The 15,782-nt window shown below is 57.5% G+C and overlaps 5 protein-coding genes across 5 annotated transcripts; 3 read left to right on the forward strand and 2 right to left on the reverse strand.

The window, feature by feature from the left end:
- Nucleotides 1–345: 345 nt before the first annotated feature.
- KVR01_002431 (2,5-diamino-6-(ribosylamino)-4(3H)-pyrimidinone 5'-phosphate reductase) lies at nucleotides 346–1,719 on the forward strand (the record flags this gene model as incomplete). Its single annotated transcript, XM_044783005.1, has 2 exons — nucleotides 346–363; nucleotides 928–1,719. 2 exons carry the CDS (start codon nucleotides 346–348, stop codon nucleotides 1,717–1,719), a joined length of 810 nt encoding a protein of 269 aa, XP_044647446.1.
- Nucleotides 1,348–5,003, reverse strand: KVR01_003112 (uncharacterized protein). The gene is made up of 2 exons (XM_044781354.1): nucleotides 3,405–5,003; nucleotides 1,348–3,298 (listed from the first exon to the last, which is right to left on the reverse strand). The coding sequence occupies exons 1-2, from the start codon at nucleotides 3,719–3,721 to the stop codon at nucleotides 2,032–2,034; spliced, it is 1,584 nt and encodes a 527-aa protein (XP_044648127.1). The 5' UTR covers nucleotides 3,722–5,003; the 3' UTR covers nucleotides 1,348–2,031.
- A 122-nt stretch (nucleotides 5,004–5,125) lies between these two features.
- KVR01_003463 (uncharacterized protein) lies at nucleotides 5,126–7,621 on the reverse strand. Its single transcript, XM_044791406.1, has one exon. The coding sequence runs from the start codon at nucleotides 7,174–7,176 to the stop codon at nucleotides 5,617–5,619; it is 1,560 nt and encodes a 519-aa protein (XP_044648478.1). The 5' UTR covers nucleotides 7,177–7,621; the 3' UTR covers nucleotides 5,126–5,616.
- Nucleotides 7,622–9,744: 2,123 nt separating this feature from the next.
- On the forward strand, nucleotides 9,745–13,362 carry KVR01_003323 (CCR4-NOT core subunit CDC36). Its single transcript, XM_044782866.1, has 8 exons — nucleotides 9,745–9,916; nucleotides 10,338–10,445; nucleotides 10,499–10,652; nucleotides 11,464–11,912; nucleotides 11,972–12,326; nucleotides 12,385–12,588; nucleotides 12,643–12,784; nucleotides 12,838–13,362. The coding sequence occupies exons 1-8, from the start codon at nucleotides 9,904–9,906 to the stop codon at nucleotides 12,904–12,906; spliced, it is 1,494 nt and encodes a 497-aa protein (XP_044648338.1). The 5' UTR covers nucleotides 9,745–9,903; the 3' UTR covers nucleotides 12,907–13,362.
- Nucleotides 13,363–13,522: 160 nt separating this feature from the next.
- KVR01_003147 (uncharacterized protein) lies at nucleotides 13,523–15,701 on the forward strand. The gene is made up of 2 exons (XM_044794997.1): nucleotides 13,523–14,201; nucleotides 14,304–15,701. Exons 1-2 carry the CDS (start codon nucleotides 13,923–13,925, stop codon nucleotides 14,637–14,639), a joined length of 615 nt encoding a protein of 204 aa, XP_044648162.1. The 5' UTR covers nucleotides 13,523–13,922; the 3' UTR covers nucleotides 14,640–15,701.
- Nucleotides 15,702–15,782: the final 81 nt, after the last annotated feature.

Genomic DNA, 15,782 nt, shown 5'->3' on the forward strand with positions numbered 1-15,782 from the left:
ATCTCACCCGCGCCACCTGCCGCACGTTCTCGCCTCGTCTCCCCAGGCCAAGCCGCCACCGCCGAGGCTCCGGACTGTTGAAGTATCGGCCGTCTGACGCCCACCTTGTGCCTTTCTGCACACACGTACATACACCAACCCTCATACATTCCTATGAGCAGGTGAACGGGCTGTTGATTGCCCATCTTTTACCACGTGCAGGTGACGGAGTGACTGAGGAACGGCTCTCATCGCACACCCACGTCACAAGCTATTTTTTTAAGATATCAGGATACATTTCCGGCAGGGTGTAGAGAAAGTGAGCGAGACAGATAGTGAGGGGGACTTCCCGGGAGATCGCCCATCATGCCTCGCCGGGGTGGTGTATTCGACGCACCCCAGCCAATCCTTCACCCAATAGCCTCACACGCGACATTTCACGACAGCACAGCAGCAGCTTCAGCATCAGCATCAGCACCACAGCCCTCGGCCTCGGAACCACAACAAACAAGCTGGAAGATCACACGGCCGGACCGGCCGCCCCCGGAGCAGCTCTCATTCTCGTACCTCCGCTCCCGGAAGCTAGAGCCCTACCTGCCGCCGCCCGTGGACGAGCAGCACACCTCGCCCTCAAACTCACACACGCTCGCCCTCAACTTTGCCCCGCCGGCCCAGCACCAGTATCAGCAGCAACAGCAGAACCAGCAGGCCCCCCACCATCAACACACGGCAGGGGAGGCGCACCACCAACAACAACAACTACTACTCCAGCAGCAGCAGCAGCAGCAGGCCTCATCCCCAGAGTCCCCGGCACCCTCAGCCCACGGGGAGGGAGGAGATCGCCACCACGGCCACGCAGCAGCAGCAGAGGGATCCGAAGGCGACGACGAAGAAGACGACGACCTCGACTGGAAGCCCCGCCCCTTCATAACCCTGACCTACGCGCAGTCCCTCGACTCGGCCATCGCCACGGCGCCCGGCGCGCGCACGGCGCTCTCGGGCCCGGCGACAAAGGCCATGACGCACTTCCTGCGCAGCCGGCACGACGCCATCCTCGTGGGCGTGGGCACCGCCGCCGCCGACGACCCGGGGCTCAACTGCCGGCTCGAGGTCGAGATGGGCGGGGGCCACCAGCCGCGGCCCGTGGTGCTGGACCCCCGGGCGCGGTGGGCCGTCTCGGACGGCAGCAGGGCCGTGGAGCTCGCGCGGGAGGGGAAGGGGCTCGGGCCGTGGGTCCTCGTCGCCGAGGGCGTCGTCCCCGACGCGGGGCGGGCGGCGGTGCTTGAGGCGGTCGGGGGGAGGTATATCGCTGTCGCGGGGGCGGGGAGGGCTGCCGAGCAGGGGGTGGCGAAGGGGGGAGGGGAGGAGGCGGACCAGGCGCGAGGGGAGGGGGTGGGCGGCGGCGGCGGCGGCGGCGGCGGCGTTGCCGGCCCGAGGCCGGTGATGACGTGGGACAACATCTTTGGCGTGCTGTGGGAGGAGGGCATCAACAGCGTCATGGTGGAAGGCGGGGCCGCCGTCATCAACGACCTGCTGCTGCTCGCCAACGAGGGGCTCGACGTGGTGGACTCGGTCATCGTCACGGTGGCCCCCGTGTGGCTGGGCGCCGGCGCCGTCACCGTCGCGCCCGAGAGGCCCGTCGACGCGCACATGCGCCGCGTCCCCGGGCCGAGGCTGACGGACGTCGTCTGGACCCAGATGGGCGACGACATGGTGCTCTGTGGGAGGATCATGCGGTAGTCTTTGTCTCTACAGCCAGCGTCGGTGTGGGTGGATGGGTGGATGGGTGGATGGATGGGACAGCGGAATGATTGATTGATGGACGCATGAGATGAAAGAAAAGAAACAAAGTTCAAATGGTATTGTCGCGTGTCATGGCTGCATGTCTATATAACCCTCTTCCAGGGGAGAGGGGTGCAGTCTATGCCGCCGCCGTCAATGCTGTCTATACTTGTGTTGTTGTTGTGGTCGGTCATTATCGTCGTCACGTCGTTCAGAGCCTCAGAAACGGGGCGCTGTTCCCTTTCCATGCAGCATATCTATCCCATCCCATCACAGCCGTCCCCTCCACCTGATCTCAAGCCACCGAAGAGGGAAATAACACAACCCCGTGACCACAAACGCCGACTCGAACCCAATGTCCCCCGTCTTCTCGGCAATCGGCCCCGTGTACCACGCCTCGGCCATCCCGGGGACCACCAGCCCGAAGCTGATGATGCTCGCCAGCAGCGCGGGTATCCCCGTGGGCAGCTCCCTCCCGACGTTCCAGATGGCGTGGTCGTACGAGGAGTAGTCCATCCGCCGGAAGACGACGAGCTCCATGATGAGCACGGCGTCGAAGCACCCGGCCCAGTACCCGATGAGGGCGAGGAAGTTCTCGAGGGACTCCTCCCAGGCGCGGGCGGCCTCGATGGAGCAGGGGATCATGACGGCGAAGGTGGCGACGATGAACAGGAAGCGGTGGATGCGCGCGAAGAAGGGCACGATCATCTGCAGGCACAGCGCCACCGAGTACATGGAGATGGCGATGTTGCCGATGACGCTCAGCGCCAGCAGGACCAGCACGAACTTGCCGAAGCCGCCCGCCGGCGCCAGCATCTCGGCCACGACGCCGCCGATGCCGAGGGACTCGTACGCCGCGGCCCACTCGGGCACGTTGGGCGTGGCGCCGCCTATCGCGGCGCCCAGGATCAGCAGCGGCACCGACGGCGTGAACATGCCCAGGTAGTAGCTGGCGAAGACGACGGGCTTGCGCACGGCGCGCGGGTCGTGGTAGATGGAGTAGTCGGACACGGTGCCGCCAAAGGTGAGGAAGTAGCCCGCGATGAGGCCGCCGTACGACAGGACCTGCTGCACCGTGGCGGGCGGCACGTCGGACTGCAGGCGCAGCTTGGACCCGCCGCAGCCGACGGCGATGACGATGGCGACGAGGTTGGGGATCCACGACCACGCGTTGAACACGTGCAGCGCGCGGTAGCCCATCAGCGAGGCGGCGAAGCTGACGAGGCAGACCACCACGATGCCCACGTTGTCGCTCACGGCCGACGGGTTGACGGCGGCCAGCGCCTGCCCGCCCACGATGGCCGCCACCAGCGAGAAGCCGATGATGGTCGCGGCGTTGAGGAGCAGCGGCACCGTGGCCAGGTACAGGCCGAACGAGTACCGCGCCTGCACCTGCTGCCGCAGCCCCGTCTGCGTGCCGCCGATCCCGAGGAAGGCCGGCGGGATCACGGTTATCACCGAGAAGAAGAGGATCACCAGCGCCGCGTCGCGGAGGGACATGCCGAACGAGATGGTCGCTAGCATGCCTGTTGGCAGCCTGGTGGGGATTCAAGGCGGGTTAGTGATCAGTCATGACTCATATATCTACATGGTCAATGTGAGTGTGGGAAGGGAAAGAAAAAAAAACAGGATTTGTATCATACGGTAGCAGGCACATGAGCGCCGTGAACATGACAGTGAACAGGTTATAGAAGCGCCCGTCCGTCCGCTTCTCGAGTGGGACAGGCTTGATGCCGTTCTCCTCGACGCCCACCTCCAGGATCCGCTGGTACCACCGGGGATGCTTCTCCGGGTGGCTCTCGTAGACCTCGCCGTCGTCCACCTTGAGCATCGACACCAGTTTCCCGTGCTTCTGGTACAGCTGGTGGTGATGGTGGTGGCCATGGTGCTGCTCCTCCGTTGTGCCGTGCTTCTCGGCGTCACCGGCGTCCACCGGGACGCGGGACACTACTGTCGACATTTTTGTTTTCTCTTCTTATATATTACTTTCTTCCTCTCTCCTCCTTTGCTGAGGGATTAGGAATCGAGTAGAGGGAAATAAAATAAGCAAGTGTGTGAGCAACACTTGAGTCACAAGAATGTGCAGTTGAGCCCATGGGCTTGAGGGCCCGTGTATGACAAACTAGATATGTAAGGTAGACAGGTAGATGGATAGATGTATGTGCGTGGTTGTGGGGCCGGTCCTTCCAGACCGGCGTGGCGAGTGCCCAGTGTCGAAATTTTCGGGTAGATCGTTTATAGCCCGTTGACAACACACACCGTGACCTACACACCTGCACACCTACACACCGCGGAAGGGCGGGCCTCGTGGATCAGGAAATCTGCCTTCAATCTGGCCAATGGTGCCTTATCCGCCAGCGCGGAACTGTGCTGGGCGTGTCCAGAAGCAGCAGACAAAAACGAGTCCAATGACTTTATGCATATGTAGGATTACATGCAGCAGTGTCAGAGACCCGTGTCTGACCAGCTAGTCTTCCTTCCACCCGCGGTAGCGCCAATCGGATATCGGGTTGCGGTACGGCAATGTGTCGAGGCGGATAGTGCTCGCCCGCCCCTGAAGTGATGTCGTAAGTCGGAGTGTGCGGCCGTGTCTCCTTATGGTCTTGTTGTTTGAAGATCGGTAAGAAAAAACATCAAGTCCTGAGGTGGTGGAGGTGTGACCTTTCGTAAGCAAGTAGTGGAAGCTTGATTCTGGATAAGCACGCAAGTGGAAGTGTATTTCAGTGTGGGCGCTCTGTCGAGCGGCCGCTTTCGCTGTCACCTCCGAAGGGGTGGAGAGTTCAAATATCACGAGCAGCAAATGGGAGAGGCCAAGACCATGGTTCCAGGGATAGGATGGGTAGAATGGGAATGCCAAGTTCCCCATGGGTTTCTTTAGGCTTCTCGGGCGAAAAAGAGTTGGCTTCGAGCATGGGGATCCGGGCCATTTAATAATCTGCTGTGTACTGTCGGTTTATCGTTCGCTAGGCCAAGAACGATATCAGCCACGTTAGTGTCGCAATGCCGCGACTCAACACAGACGTCTCCGAGTCGTGAAGTTTCCCGCTACCCAGTCAGCTGTATCGCCTCCCTGCCTCCCTGACGGATGCGTGGAATCTCCTCGACCTCTACTGGCCGAGAGACGGGCCAAGGGGAAGGCTAGCACCAAGACCTTTTATCGTCGGGTAACACCCTGATGAACACCAAGAGGCTTGTAGTCATTCATGCTTTGCTGGAACGGGCTGATGTCACTTGGGGTCCAAATAGCCGTTCCCAAATGGTCCGGAATGGTCCCCAAAACGGGTGCCGGGTCCAATTGGCTTTCACCGATCTGCCCATGGCGTCTTTGCATGTAGGGCCCAGCTGCAAACCTGGGGTTCGGCGGTGGGCGGTGACCGGGGCACGACTCGAAGTTTAAATTCGTTCTGCAGCTATTCTAGAAGGATGACAGGCAATTGGCGGGTGGCGAAAGACTGGGCGCGACTGTACGTCTGTCTCAGCCTACACAGTATCGCTTTTCGTGTGTGTCTCAAACTGATAACGTCCGGACCAACACCGTTGTGTGCCGTTGCACCGAATATGGTAGTATTAATGAATACATTGCAGCAAAGATACTGCGACTGAGCGTGGTTCGCATTGCACAATAAAATGCCGTAGGGGACCTTTCGCAGGAACCCTTGTGCGCATGCTCGTATCCTGGGTATGACCGAAACATATTACATATACTGCATGAATGCAGTGCGGACACTGCTCGATCCACCGACAGCCTGAACTAAGGGTCAGGCAGATTAATCCTCCAGCACGCTCGGCGGGCTGGATATGTTCGCGACGGGCGGGCTTTGACTTATACATGCCGAGAAGTCAAACAATTACCCGCTACGAATCCTTTTCCTGAGAAGTCTCGGTTTTATCGGTATCCTCCTCCTTCTTGTCAGTTGCTTCTTTGGGAGCGTCCTCCTCAGCTGAGACCAGGGTCTTCTCGTTGTGCTCCTCGGCCTGCTCCGTGGCAAAATCTTGCGTGTTTGTCGTTGAGAGATCGCCTGCGCTCTCGGTAGCTGCGGGTTCCTTGGGTTCACCAGGCGCGGCAGCCTCTTTCTCTTTCTCTTCGCCCTGGCCATTGCTTTGAGCCGCGTTATCTGCGCTTGCCGCATCATCGCCTTTGCTCGACGCCTCTTCCTTTTCCGCAAGGTCAGAAGGTTGTTCAGCCTGCGGGTCAGCTGCACAGGCGTCCTTCTCCGGTTCCGCCGTGGGCTCATCCTGAGGTCCAGTTGTCTCTTTCTCCTCACCGACCTTCTCATTCGGTCCCTCCATCATGCCATGCTCGACAATAACCGGTACTTCGGTCCCTTCAGATTCCTCCACCACAGTCTCCGGTGTGGAGATGCGCATTTCTCTCAGCCGGCCGGATACGTCTGCGCTGTCGTCCTCATCCGCCTCCATCACCGTCGTCACAGCGCTCCCTGTCGACGGGCTACTTCTTATGTGGCGCCGAGTATTAGTCCTGCCCGCTGGTAGAAAGTTGTCGTCGTCAGAATGCTGCTGGATCGTAGGCGTTTGAAGCTGGCCGTGCTCTTTCTTGGTTCCCCTGTCCGTAGACTCGGCAGCAGCCGCAGCGCTTTCGAGACCTTCCGCCTCAGGAGGCAGTTTGTAGTTCTCAGCCGGCAGTGTGTCGAACATGTCGCAGACAGTCTTGAAGAAGACATATAGACCAGTCTGTCCCTCCACAGACCAAAAAACACCCCTGTGCTGGAACCATGCGTGCGCAAAGATACGGTGAAGGCGCCGGAACACGTTGACCAAGTTCTTGAGGGCGGTGTTCCTGTCGTGTCCGGGGCCGTCGCCGCCAGACAAGGCCACAAAGCGCGATGGGAAGAGCTTCGGGTTCGTCACGACGTTGGCTGCCCAGTCAAGAGTGTGGCAGCAATAATCTATGGCGCAGCACGACTTGGGTTGCTCATGTACAGCGCACAGGAACTGCCATTCTGAGGCGCGCATCTCTGGGCACGTGTTGAAGCTGCAGGGAGGGGTGTCGAAGAGGAAGCCGACAATCAGGCTATTGCATTGTGCGACGAGGAACCGGCACAGCTCGTACAGCCACAGCGTCTTGTCCGTCGATGGTGGGGGAGTCGCAAGCAGGCTCGCTATCTCTCGGGTAATAGGGCGCGTGTTATTGGCGGTGTGGTAGTAGTGAAGGGCGGCGAGGTGCTCTTGGAGTTGGAAGGCGGAGTCAAGCTCGTTCAAGGGCACAAGCGGTGGGCCGGCGGCCATATCGGCGCTCTTAGTGCCAGGGTGTATGCGCCTCCTCGAGTTCGCGTTGAGGATTGTCTGCTCCATCTGTTGCGATTCTTGGTCTGCGGGCAAGCCTGGGGATTTGGGTCCGATCTGGATCTCGGCTGGGGGAGGAGGGCTGGGGAGACGGGGCGACATGGCTGCCATCTTGACGTGGCACCCGGCTGGGCGAGGACGCGACTGAGCAGGAGAAAGGTGGCTTAAAGAGCAACCAACGGCGACAAGCCCGTCGATGGGAAACAAGGCTTTGTTCTCTTGACTGTCCCTGACTTGAAATCCGCCGCGGTTGATGGGATCATGAACCGTCTGTAGTAGAGATGGGAGTTGTCAACTGTCAGAGGTGGGCTTCATAGATGCGAATGTCAAGTTGTTGTCGATCGAAGACAAGATGCAGACAGCCTGCGGCTCAAGCAAGCGAAGGGTGGGCCCAGCCAGGCCTTGTCGGAGCTTCGAGTTGCTCGAGTCTCACAACGCGGGAGCTCTGGCGCGCTGATTCGCCTTAGCTAAGCGCCCACGCCCCTGCAGCTTTATCGATAGTGCGCCGCGGGATGGCCAAGCTCTGGGCTATGATGGAGCTGGGCTGGCTGGCAGGCTGGGCCGCACTGTGGGGTTGGGTGACATAACATGACTGACAGTAGGCATTTTGTCACTGCCTGTCTTGGCTAGGTATTTGGCGTATTTATGCATGTCGAGAGCAGGGCGTTTGCAGAAACCCATTTATATCGGCCTGTCTCTTTCATAACCCATTCGCTCAACGGTGAACTTTTCTTGCACATTATTCGCCTGTCCCGATAATTTTTTTCACCCCTCTTTACACAGTCTACCATACATCATGGACTCGGATGACGAAGCACCACCTGACCTGGTTGAAACTGGACCCGATCTGGCAGACGAGGAGATCACTTCCAAAGTCCCCATAACAATAGTCACTGGTACTCTCTGATATACCAAGCCCTTTTCTCCGGCGTGTCAGCATAGGTTTGGGCTGACCACTGCGCCTGTAGGGTATTTGGGAGCGGGCAAGACAACCCTCTTGAACTACATATTGACGGCACAACATGGCAAGAAAATTGCTGTTATTATGAATGGTCTGAGACACCTACTGCGCTTGCATGCTGCCATTTTTGTATAGTATCAATCTGCTAACACACAGTATAGAATTCGGTGACTGTATGTGCTCACGACACTTGGTGCTGTTTGACTCATACTGATCTGTCGCTAGCACTGGATATCGAGAAGTCACTCACTGTCAACAAAGATGGCGAGTCGGTAGAGGAATGGCTAGAGGTTGGAAACGGCTGTATCTGCTGTTCGGTTAAGTGAGCCATACGTCATGGTGTAGAGACAAGAGAAGCCCCATCTTACATTGCGAGTAGGGACACCGGCGTCAATGCGATCGAGAGCTTGATGGCGAAGCAAGGAAAGTTTGATTACATCTTGCTCGAGACGACTGGTCTGGCAGATCCTGGGAACCTGGCCCCCCTATTCTGGGTCGACGAAGGACTCGCCAGCACAATCTATCTCGACGGCATCGTTACTCTGGTCGATGCCAAGAACATTCTCAAAAGCCTTGATGATCCCGCGGGCAAGGTCGACGGCCACGATGAAGGCGACCATCATGGCCCTGTCATGACGACCGCTCATGTCCAGATATCTCACGCCGACGTCATCGTCATCAACAAGACGGATCTCGTATCGGAGCAAGAGCTTCAAGCCGTCCAGGACAGGATCAGGTCCATCAACGGGCTGGCAAAACTGCATCTCACCAAGGAGAGCGCCGTGCCTCAGCTAAAGGGATTCCTGCTGGACCTCCATGCTTACGAGAACGTTGTGGAGTTGGACAATTCCAAAGGACACAGTCATCTAGATTCGGTCGGTTGCTCCATGCGCCCTTTCTCAGCAGCGTTGCTGCTGCATACATACTAAGATATCCCCTTGCAAATTGATGCTAATGCATTCTAGACGATCTCAACAATATCCATCCCGCTTCCGGTGCTCGATACAGAACAGGTGGGTAGGGTAGATGCGTGGCTCCGGTCGGTTCTCTGGGAAAACGTCTTGCCGGATGATAGTGACAAGCACAACGTCCCCTTCGAGATTCACCGTCTGAAAGGGCGCCTCGTTGTGCGAGACGGTGGGACAAAGATAATACAAGGTGTCAGGGAGCTGTTTGAGATATTCGAAGCCCCATCAGGGGGAGACCAAGGCAGCAAGGAGTCAGGCAAGATGGTGCTCATCGGCCGCCATGTAACCGACTTCAATTTCCAGAAGAGTCTCCTGGCAGCCATTGCCTAGCCAGGAAGATGAGGCTTCTGAACCTGATCTACAGTTTTTTTTTTAAAAAAAAATCAAAAATCGACGGTCCCAATGATGCTTGTTCTAGCTTGACAGTCCATTATTGCTAAGCATCTGGCACAACAGCAGACTTGTGAACGTGAAAAAAAAAAAAATCCAAAGTTGATCAATGAGGCACCTACCTATGTCATCTGCGGAGCCATCATTCAAACAGCTAGCGCATTAACAGCACCCCTGTTTCCCCAATCTAACGTCCTTTGAGGTGCCAGGCTGCCAGGGTGCTTTCCCATGGTGGGGGCCCACTGGATACCTGCTGGGGTACAGAGTGCGGTTTGAAGCGTCCGTGCACGCACCTGCATGGTCTGCGGCGGAATGCCTTTGCTGGAGTTCGTCCTGAGCGTCCTGGTAGAGCCAACCTCACCTGCACTCTACCGACACCTTGACCAAACTCACCGACCCCGCCAGACACAGCGCAATATCCAAACCGAGCCCCTCCGAGAATAAACCCACAGTGCGATACCCAAAGGTCCCCATTACCATACTAGCCAGTGGGAGGCAGTCAGGAAAGAGCTGGCAACCATGAATAGGACAGGTACGAATGACCGCGAACTGCCCTTGCACGCCCTCGATGCCGGTCCCTCTGTCCCAGGTGCCCAACAACCCCTGGGGCTCCTACCGATCCCAATCCAGGAGCATCATTCCCATGCGACACGGCTGCGATGCGCTCGAGACGGTCAGGAACGACCGCTGGTGGTCGGGGCTATCGAGAGACATCTGGCCTTGGTGTCTTAACCAGTTGCCAACCTTGCAATGTTCCGTGGCCTGTGGCTGGTTCCAAAGGGGCTATCTGCTGTTGAGCCTGGAACGCATGGACCATATACATGTTTCTCCAGATGTCCTGGTTCCCAGGCCGCGACTGCATCAGGCTGCGCATGACGTCGCATCCTATCGCATCATGCCACACTATGTGCACCGATGGTCAAACAGATAGCTAACAAAGGTTATATGGGCAGGTACAGTTCCTCAGTCTATGAGGGGGATGCCCGGCGGCTTTGGTGGCGGCCAGCAATCACAACACGCAGGAAGAGCTGGTGGAAACAGGTTACCAAATGGAAAGCTGGGTAAGGCACAAGGGCCCTCAGCTTGTGTGTCGCAGTGGTGCTGATGTCTACAGCAATACCAGTGAACAACTCGTCTGGATGGGCTTTTGGAGGAGTTGGTCCTATGAGCTCTGGTGGCATTCAAAATCCCACAAGGCAGCTGGGAGGCAATGCGACTTTTGCCCAAAGCTTGAGTGGCTCGACACCTGCCACACCACTGGACCTATCGTAGGTGCCACCCTCGCCCTCGTCTGCACCTTCACACCCTCACATCCTCGCACCCTCGCAACCCTCGCGCCCCACCGTCGTCACTCCTTTACTTGCAGTTCAAAGCTCTTTCCATTACTTTGTCGTGTGATTGGCCCGTCCCCGGGCTTTTGTTTTCCCCCTCGCACCATGGCAATCCCAACTTCCTCCAAACCAAAGCTGGTGCAGAAGTCCAAGTTGTCAGCTCCTCCACAAACACCAACAACAACCAGTCCGTCTCAGAAGATGTGGTCCCGCATTGTTTCTAGTGAGGCCAAGCAGACGTGGCCCCCCGTTATTTCTGGTGAGGCCAAGGAGACTTTGGCCACAACACCTAGTCCGTCTCGGAAGCTGCTGTGGTCCAGCGTTGTTTCTAGTGTGGCCAAGGAGACTCAGGCCAAGGAGACTCAGGCCAAAGAGACTCAGGCCAAGGAGACTCGGCCCAAGGAAACTGAGGCAAAAAAGATGTGGTCCCGCACTGTTTCTGTTGAGGCCAAGGAGACTCAGCCCAAGGAGACTGAGGCCAAGGAGAAGAACGTCCCAGAAGATAACGACGACTGGTCGCTGGTTGCTTCTGGAGAACTTGACGAAGGGTACCATGGACTTCCTCAAAGCCACCCCTCTCACCACAAACACACAAACATGCTCATGCACTCAATCCAGCACACACATACATGCAAAACAGGTCCCATCACCTCTACTGCTTTCCATCTTGCTCTCACCTCACACATGTGGTGACATGCAACAAAATATGCACTGTATTTAGCACAAGCAAGACTGACATTGATCACAGTGAATTCCCCCAACTGAGCAACAATGCCCCGTTCGCAGGTGCCTCCAACCAGGGCCTATGGGCGGGTCAAGCTGCCAGGAACCTCGGGGGACCAGGAAACGGCCCCAGGACTCCCGCTTCATCTATGCCTCAGGCGCAACAAGAAGACCTCTTCTCTCCTTCGTCTCGACTACCATCCAGTCAGACCTCGTTTCGATTTGGTAGCCAAGCTAGTATCGCTCAGCAGGCTCCACAAGCTCAGCCCAGTGGTGGTGACGAGTTTCCGCCGTTGAATAGGAACGGCAACGGCGAAATCGGTCAAGATCGAGTTGCGAGTCTCATGTCGAGCATGAATATGGGTTCTCAAGGACCAGTTGCATCCTCGTCGACACAGGCTAGAGGCTCTGGCAACGGGCTTCTTAATGCAGTCACCGCCAACACCCGTGCCTCTGAGGCCCGCTCACCCGTTGGTATGGTTGATCCCAGGCTTCTAGGTGTTCACTTGCGCGTCTCACTAAACTTACTACAGGTACTCGACCATCAGAAGGACGACCCTCGATCACTGAGGACGACGCGCGACAGAAATCCGCCTTTCGCGAGGATGGCGCTGCACCCCAACCGCCCATCCAGGATGGGGCTGGTCAATCTGCAGATGCCCGTAACCCGATTGGCGCTATTGGCAACGACGCGTCAAGCGGCAAAGGCGTCGAGGCTCCCACTGAAGCCTCGGCCTCCACAGCTCAGGACCCGCTTGCTGGCATGTCGGAAGCGGACAAATGGGGCATAAAGGGCCTGTTGACGATGATGGCAAAGTACCCATCGTACCACGCGCTAGTCCACGGTCTCAACCCTGCGGAGCTGGGTCTTGATCTGAGCAGTGACGCGTGAGTATCACCCGTCTCCTTGTAGGCAATGTCGTCGACTAACGCACCGTGACGGCAGTCGAATTACCGAGCAGACATTCTCGCTCACCAGTCACGAGCCCCCAAAGCCACCGCAGCCGAAGTTCAACCTTCCCGAGTGCTATACTGTTAGGAACACCCAGCCCATCGAGCAGAAAGTGGCGAACTTCACCGAGGAGACCCTTCTCTACATGTTCTACTCGAGCCCGCAGGACAGGCACCAATACCTGGCGGCACAGCAACTGTAAGCTCGCTTTTAGAGTCGGCCGTTGGTCATACTTGCTAATCTCGTGTCCAGGTACCAGCGAGGTTGGCGCTGGCATAAGGAGCTCCGTGCCTGGCTGACCAAGGACGTGGAGATGCAGCCGGTGGCGGTCAGCCCAGATGCTGAGCGAGGGTACTACGTGCTCTGGAACGCCGAGACTTGGGCGAGAGTGAGGGTAAGCCGTTCTTTCTGCATACGCGTTATGTTCCCTCACTGACTCCGTCGCAGCAAGAGCTGACCCTCTACTACGCGGATCTCGAGACCTTCCCCGAACTCCCTCCAGGTCCTCATTCTTAGGGACCAAAATGGCGACCTCAAGGTGTTCCCGGATCTTCCTCGAAGCCCTGAATGCCAAGCTCGACGGGCGAGGCTCGACATTTGACCTGCGACTTGCGACTTGCGACTTGCGACTTGCGACTTACATTGTTTCCAGTACTGTACCTATTTCTGCTTTCAGCTCGGTGCCGAATGAATGCGGCTCTAAAAAGGTACTCGTTTTGTCCAACTGGACATCTTTTCAAAATCAGGGATGAGGGCCGATGGATGATTTCATGTTTCGGTAACCCGCATTTGCAAAGGCGTATCTCGTAAGGGGCTACGATTGTGTCTTCGGAGGATTCCCAGGCTTGGACGATCAGGCTTCAGGGAATTGTGGTCTTGAAAATGCTTTTGCCAACGTGGTTTTCTGGCAAAAAATAATGAATTGGAGAGAGTACCTCTCATGGACATGAATGAAGTTGTAAACTGTCTCAACTGCCTGTCGATGTGGAACTTTTTGCGGGGATATGTGCTCGTAGGCTGTGTTGACTTGGGAGGGAGCTGCTGAGTCGTCCGCAAACCCGAACCCTGCCCCGTTATGACGGCAGGTTGAAAGAAGCCCCACAGAGCTTTAAGTAGGCATCTCCACCAAGCTGTCGGGCCCGAAAGCTGTTCTGACGGACCTGGCTCTCGCGCCATCTCGATCACCATCGCGGTCCCAGAATCCGTTGCCTCGAGCTCAGCATCCCCACTGGTAACGATATCACCGGCATATACTCACTAGCCCGCCAATAGTATTACACGACCCGGTGGGAACATTCCGCAGAGGGGCCAACGATTGCCATTCTGCTGCAACATCAGACCGAGCACCGATTCACCTGGGCCACGTGTGCACGAGCTGTAACCAGGAGAGCTCTCTTCGAAGGGGCGCACACGCAGCGATTCGACGTCCCGACTGAAACCTCCACTCCCTCCCCCCTTCCCCCTCCGACGTACGGAATTGTTCTCGAGGGTGTGTGTGGGTCGCAACGGGGCAAACCCCAAATACCAACAAGATGGCCAACGACCAGATCAACCTGCCGTCGCTGGTGGTAATACTGGTGCTGTCGGGTCTCATTGTGCGGTACCTGTTCTTCTCGTCGCCGGGGGGCGGCAACAACCAGCAGGGGCCGCGCGACTCGCTGTCGCAGATGAGGCAGCGCGAGGCGGCGGTCGAGAGGATCCAGCAGATGTTCCCGCAGGTGGACCGGAGGACCATCCTGTGGGACCTGCAGCGGAACGGGGGCAGCGTCGCGGCCACGACGGAGAAGATACTCTCCGGGAGGATGGAGACGGTACGTTGATTGAATTGCTACGTGATATCCCCTGGTCTGGATCCCTCAAGAATAACAATGACATATATATCTGACTTTTTGTTGTCCTGTTTTCCTCTCTAGCCGCCAATCACCTTCCAACCCCCGCCACCGCCGGGCTCTAACGGGGCCTCGTCGTCATCGTCATCGGCGACGGGCGCCCGGAAGGCGTCGGAGAAGCCGGCGCAGCCGAACCTGATCCAGAGGTACAACCTGGAGGACAAGGTCAAGCAGCAGCAAGAAGGGGGCGAGGCCGGGGCGTCGGGCGATGCCGCCGGTCAGAAGGCGTGGAGCAATAGCAAGGACGAACGGCAGTCACTGCTGCAGAAGAGGCGGGACGAGATGATCCTCGCGGCGAGGCGGAAGATGGAGGCCAAGATCGCGGCCGAGAAGGCCGCATCGGCCGGCGTGGCCCAGTGAAGGGGGCACAGTCGGCGGTTCAAACAGTGACGGGTCGTGGGGGATGCATGCATGGAGAGGGAAGGGATGGGCGGTATTTCTTGGTTCCCTAGAAGGGAAACGTCACGCATTGTACTACTCTGTTTCGCAGCGGCGAGGCGCAACGGTTACTCCTTCGGATCGACAAACAAGTTTGTAAAGGCGAATGGATTCTTCTATTACGGACGTTCGTTGTTCCCTTGGGGCATTCTGGATTTGGAATAAGGCTCATCATCATTATGTCTCTGTTGTGTGTATCACATAAGGGGCAAAGGGCGCGCAGGCCATGCCGAGATGCATTCCTGAGCACTCGTGTCTGCTCGGCTGTTGTCAAAGTCGCCTGGGCAACAGGCGGCCTTCTAGTCTGGACAGGACACAGCACCTAGAGCTTGTCAACAGAACTAAGACTAGTAGCAGGCATTATCCAGCCCAGTCGGTTCTGGTGGCTGGCAAGGACAATGAAAACGGAAGCCGGCCTTACGCAGAGCAGGTGGCCTGTGTTGGTGTGTGACCTAGTCCCGAGGCATCGTCAGACTCATGGAAAGTATCGTCATCAGGGTCTCAAAGCCCGAATTGAAGTCGTCCGAACGGGGGAGAGGACGGACCCACGTTGCTCCCTCCCCCTTGACCCGTCTGCCCGTCAGCCAGCCTGCGCGTCAGGGGATCCTTTGAGCCTCGCAGCCCAGCGGCCCGCCCAGAATACGATGGTGCCCCGCTATGATGCAGCAGCCGAGATAAGAGAGCATGGGTTAAATGGGTGCAGCAGTTAACAGGCTCAGAGTCACAGGGCAGCCAAGGACGGCGGGTGGATAAGCCCAAGAGGGATTACTTGCATTCCATCCCATGCCTGGTGGCCCCCCATTTTCACATGCTTCTGAACCTGAGCTTGCTCGACCTGGGCAGGGGTCTGGCTTGTAGACGTCTGACACCACAGTTCGATCCAGGGCAAAACAGAAGAGAAAATAGACTGGACAGGGAGAGAATGGGAAACCGAAGGGGAGGCAAAAAAAATCAAAAAAATCAGGAGCCTCCACGGACTGACACAAGCACCGGCTGACGGACACCAATCACAAGATCATGTCCTGGAGATTGTGCGGTCCCTCTCTTCATCACGCAACTGCAGAC

This window comes from Diaporthe batatas, assembly GCF_019321695.1.
Source record: "Diaporthe batatas strain CRI 302-4 chromosome Unknown Contig00003, whole genome shotgun sequence".
NCBI classification, from domain to species: domain Eukaryota; kingdom Fungi; phylum Ascomycota; class Sordariomycetes; order Diaporthales; family Diaporthaceae; genus Diaporthe; species Diaporthe batatas.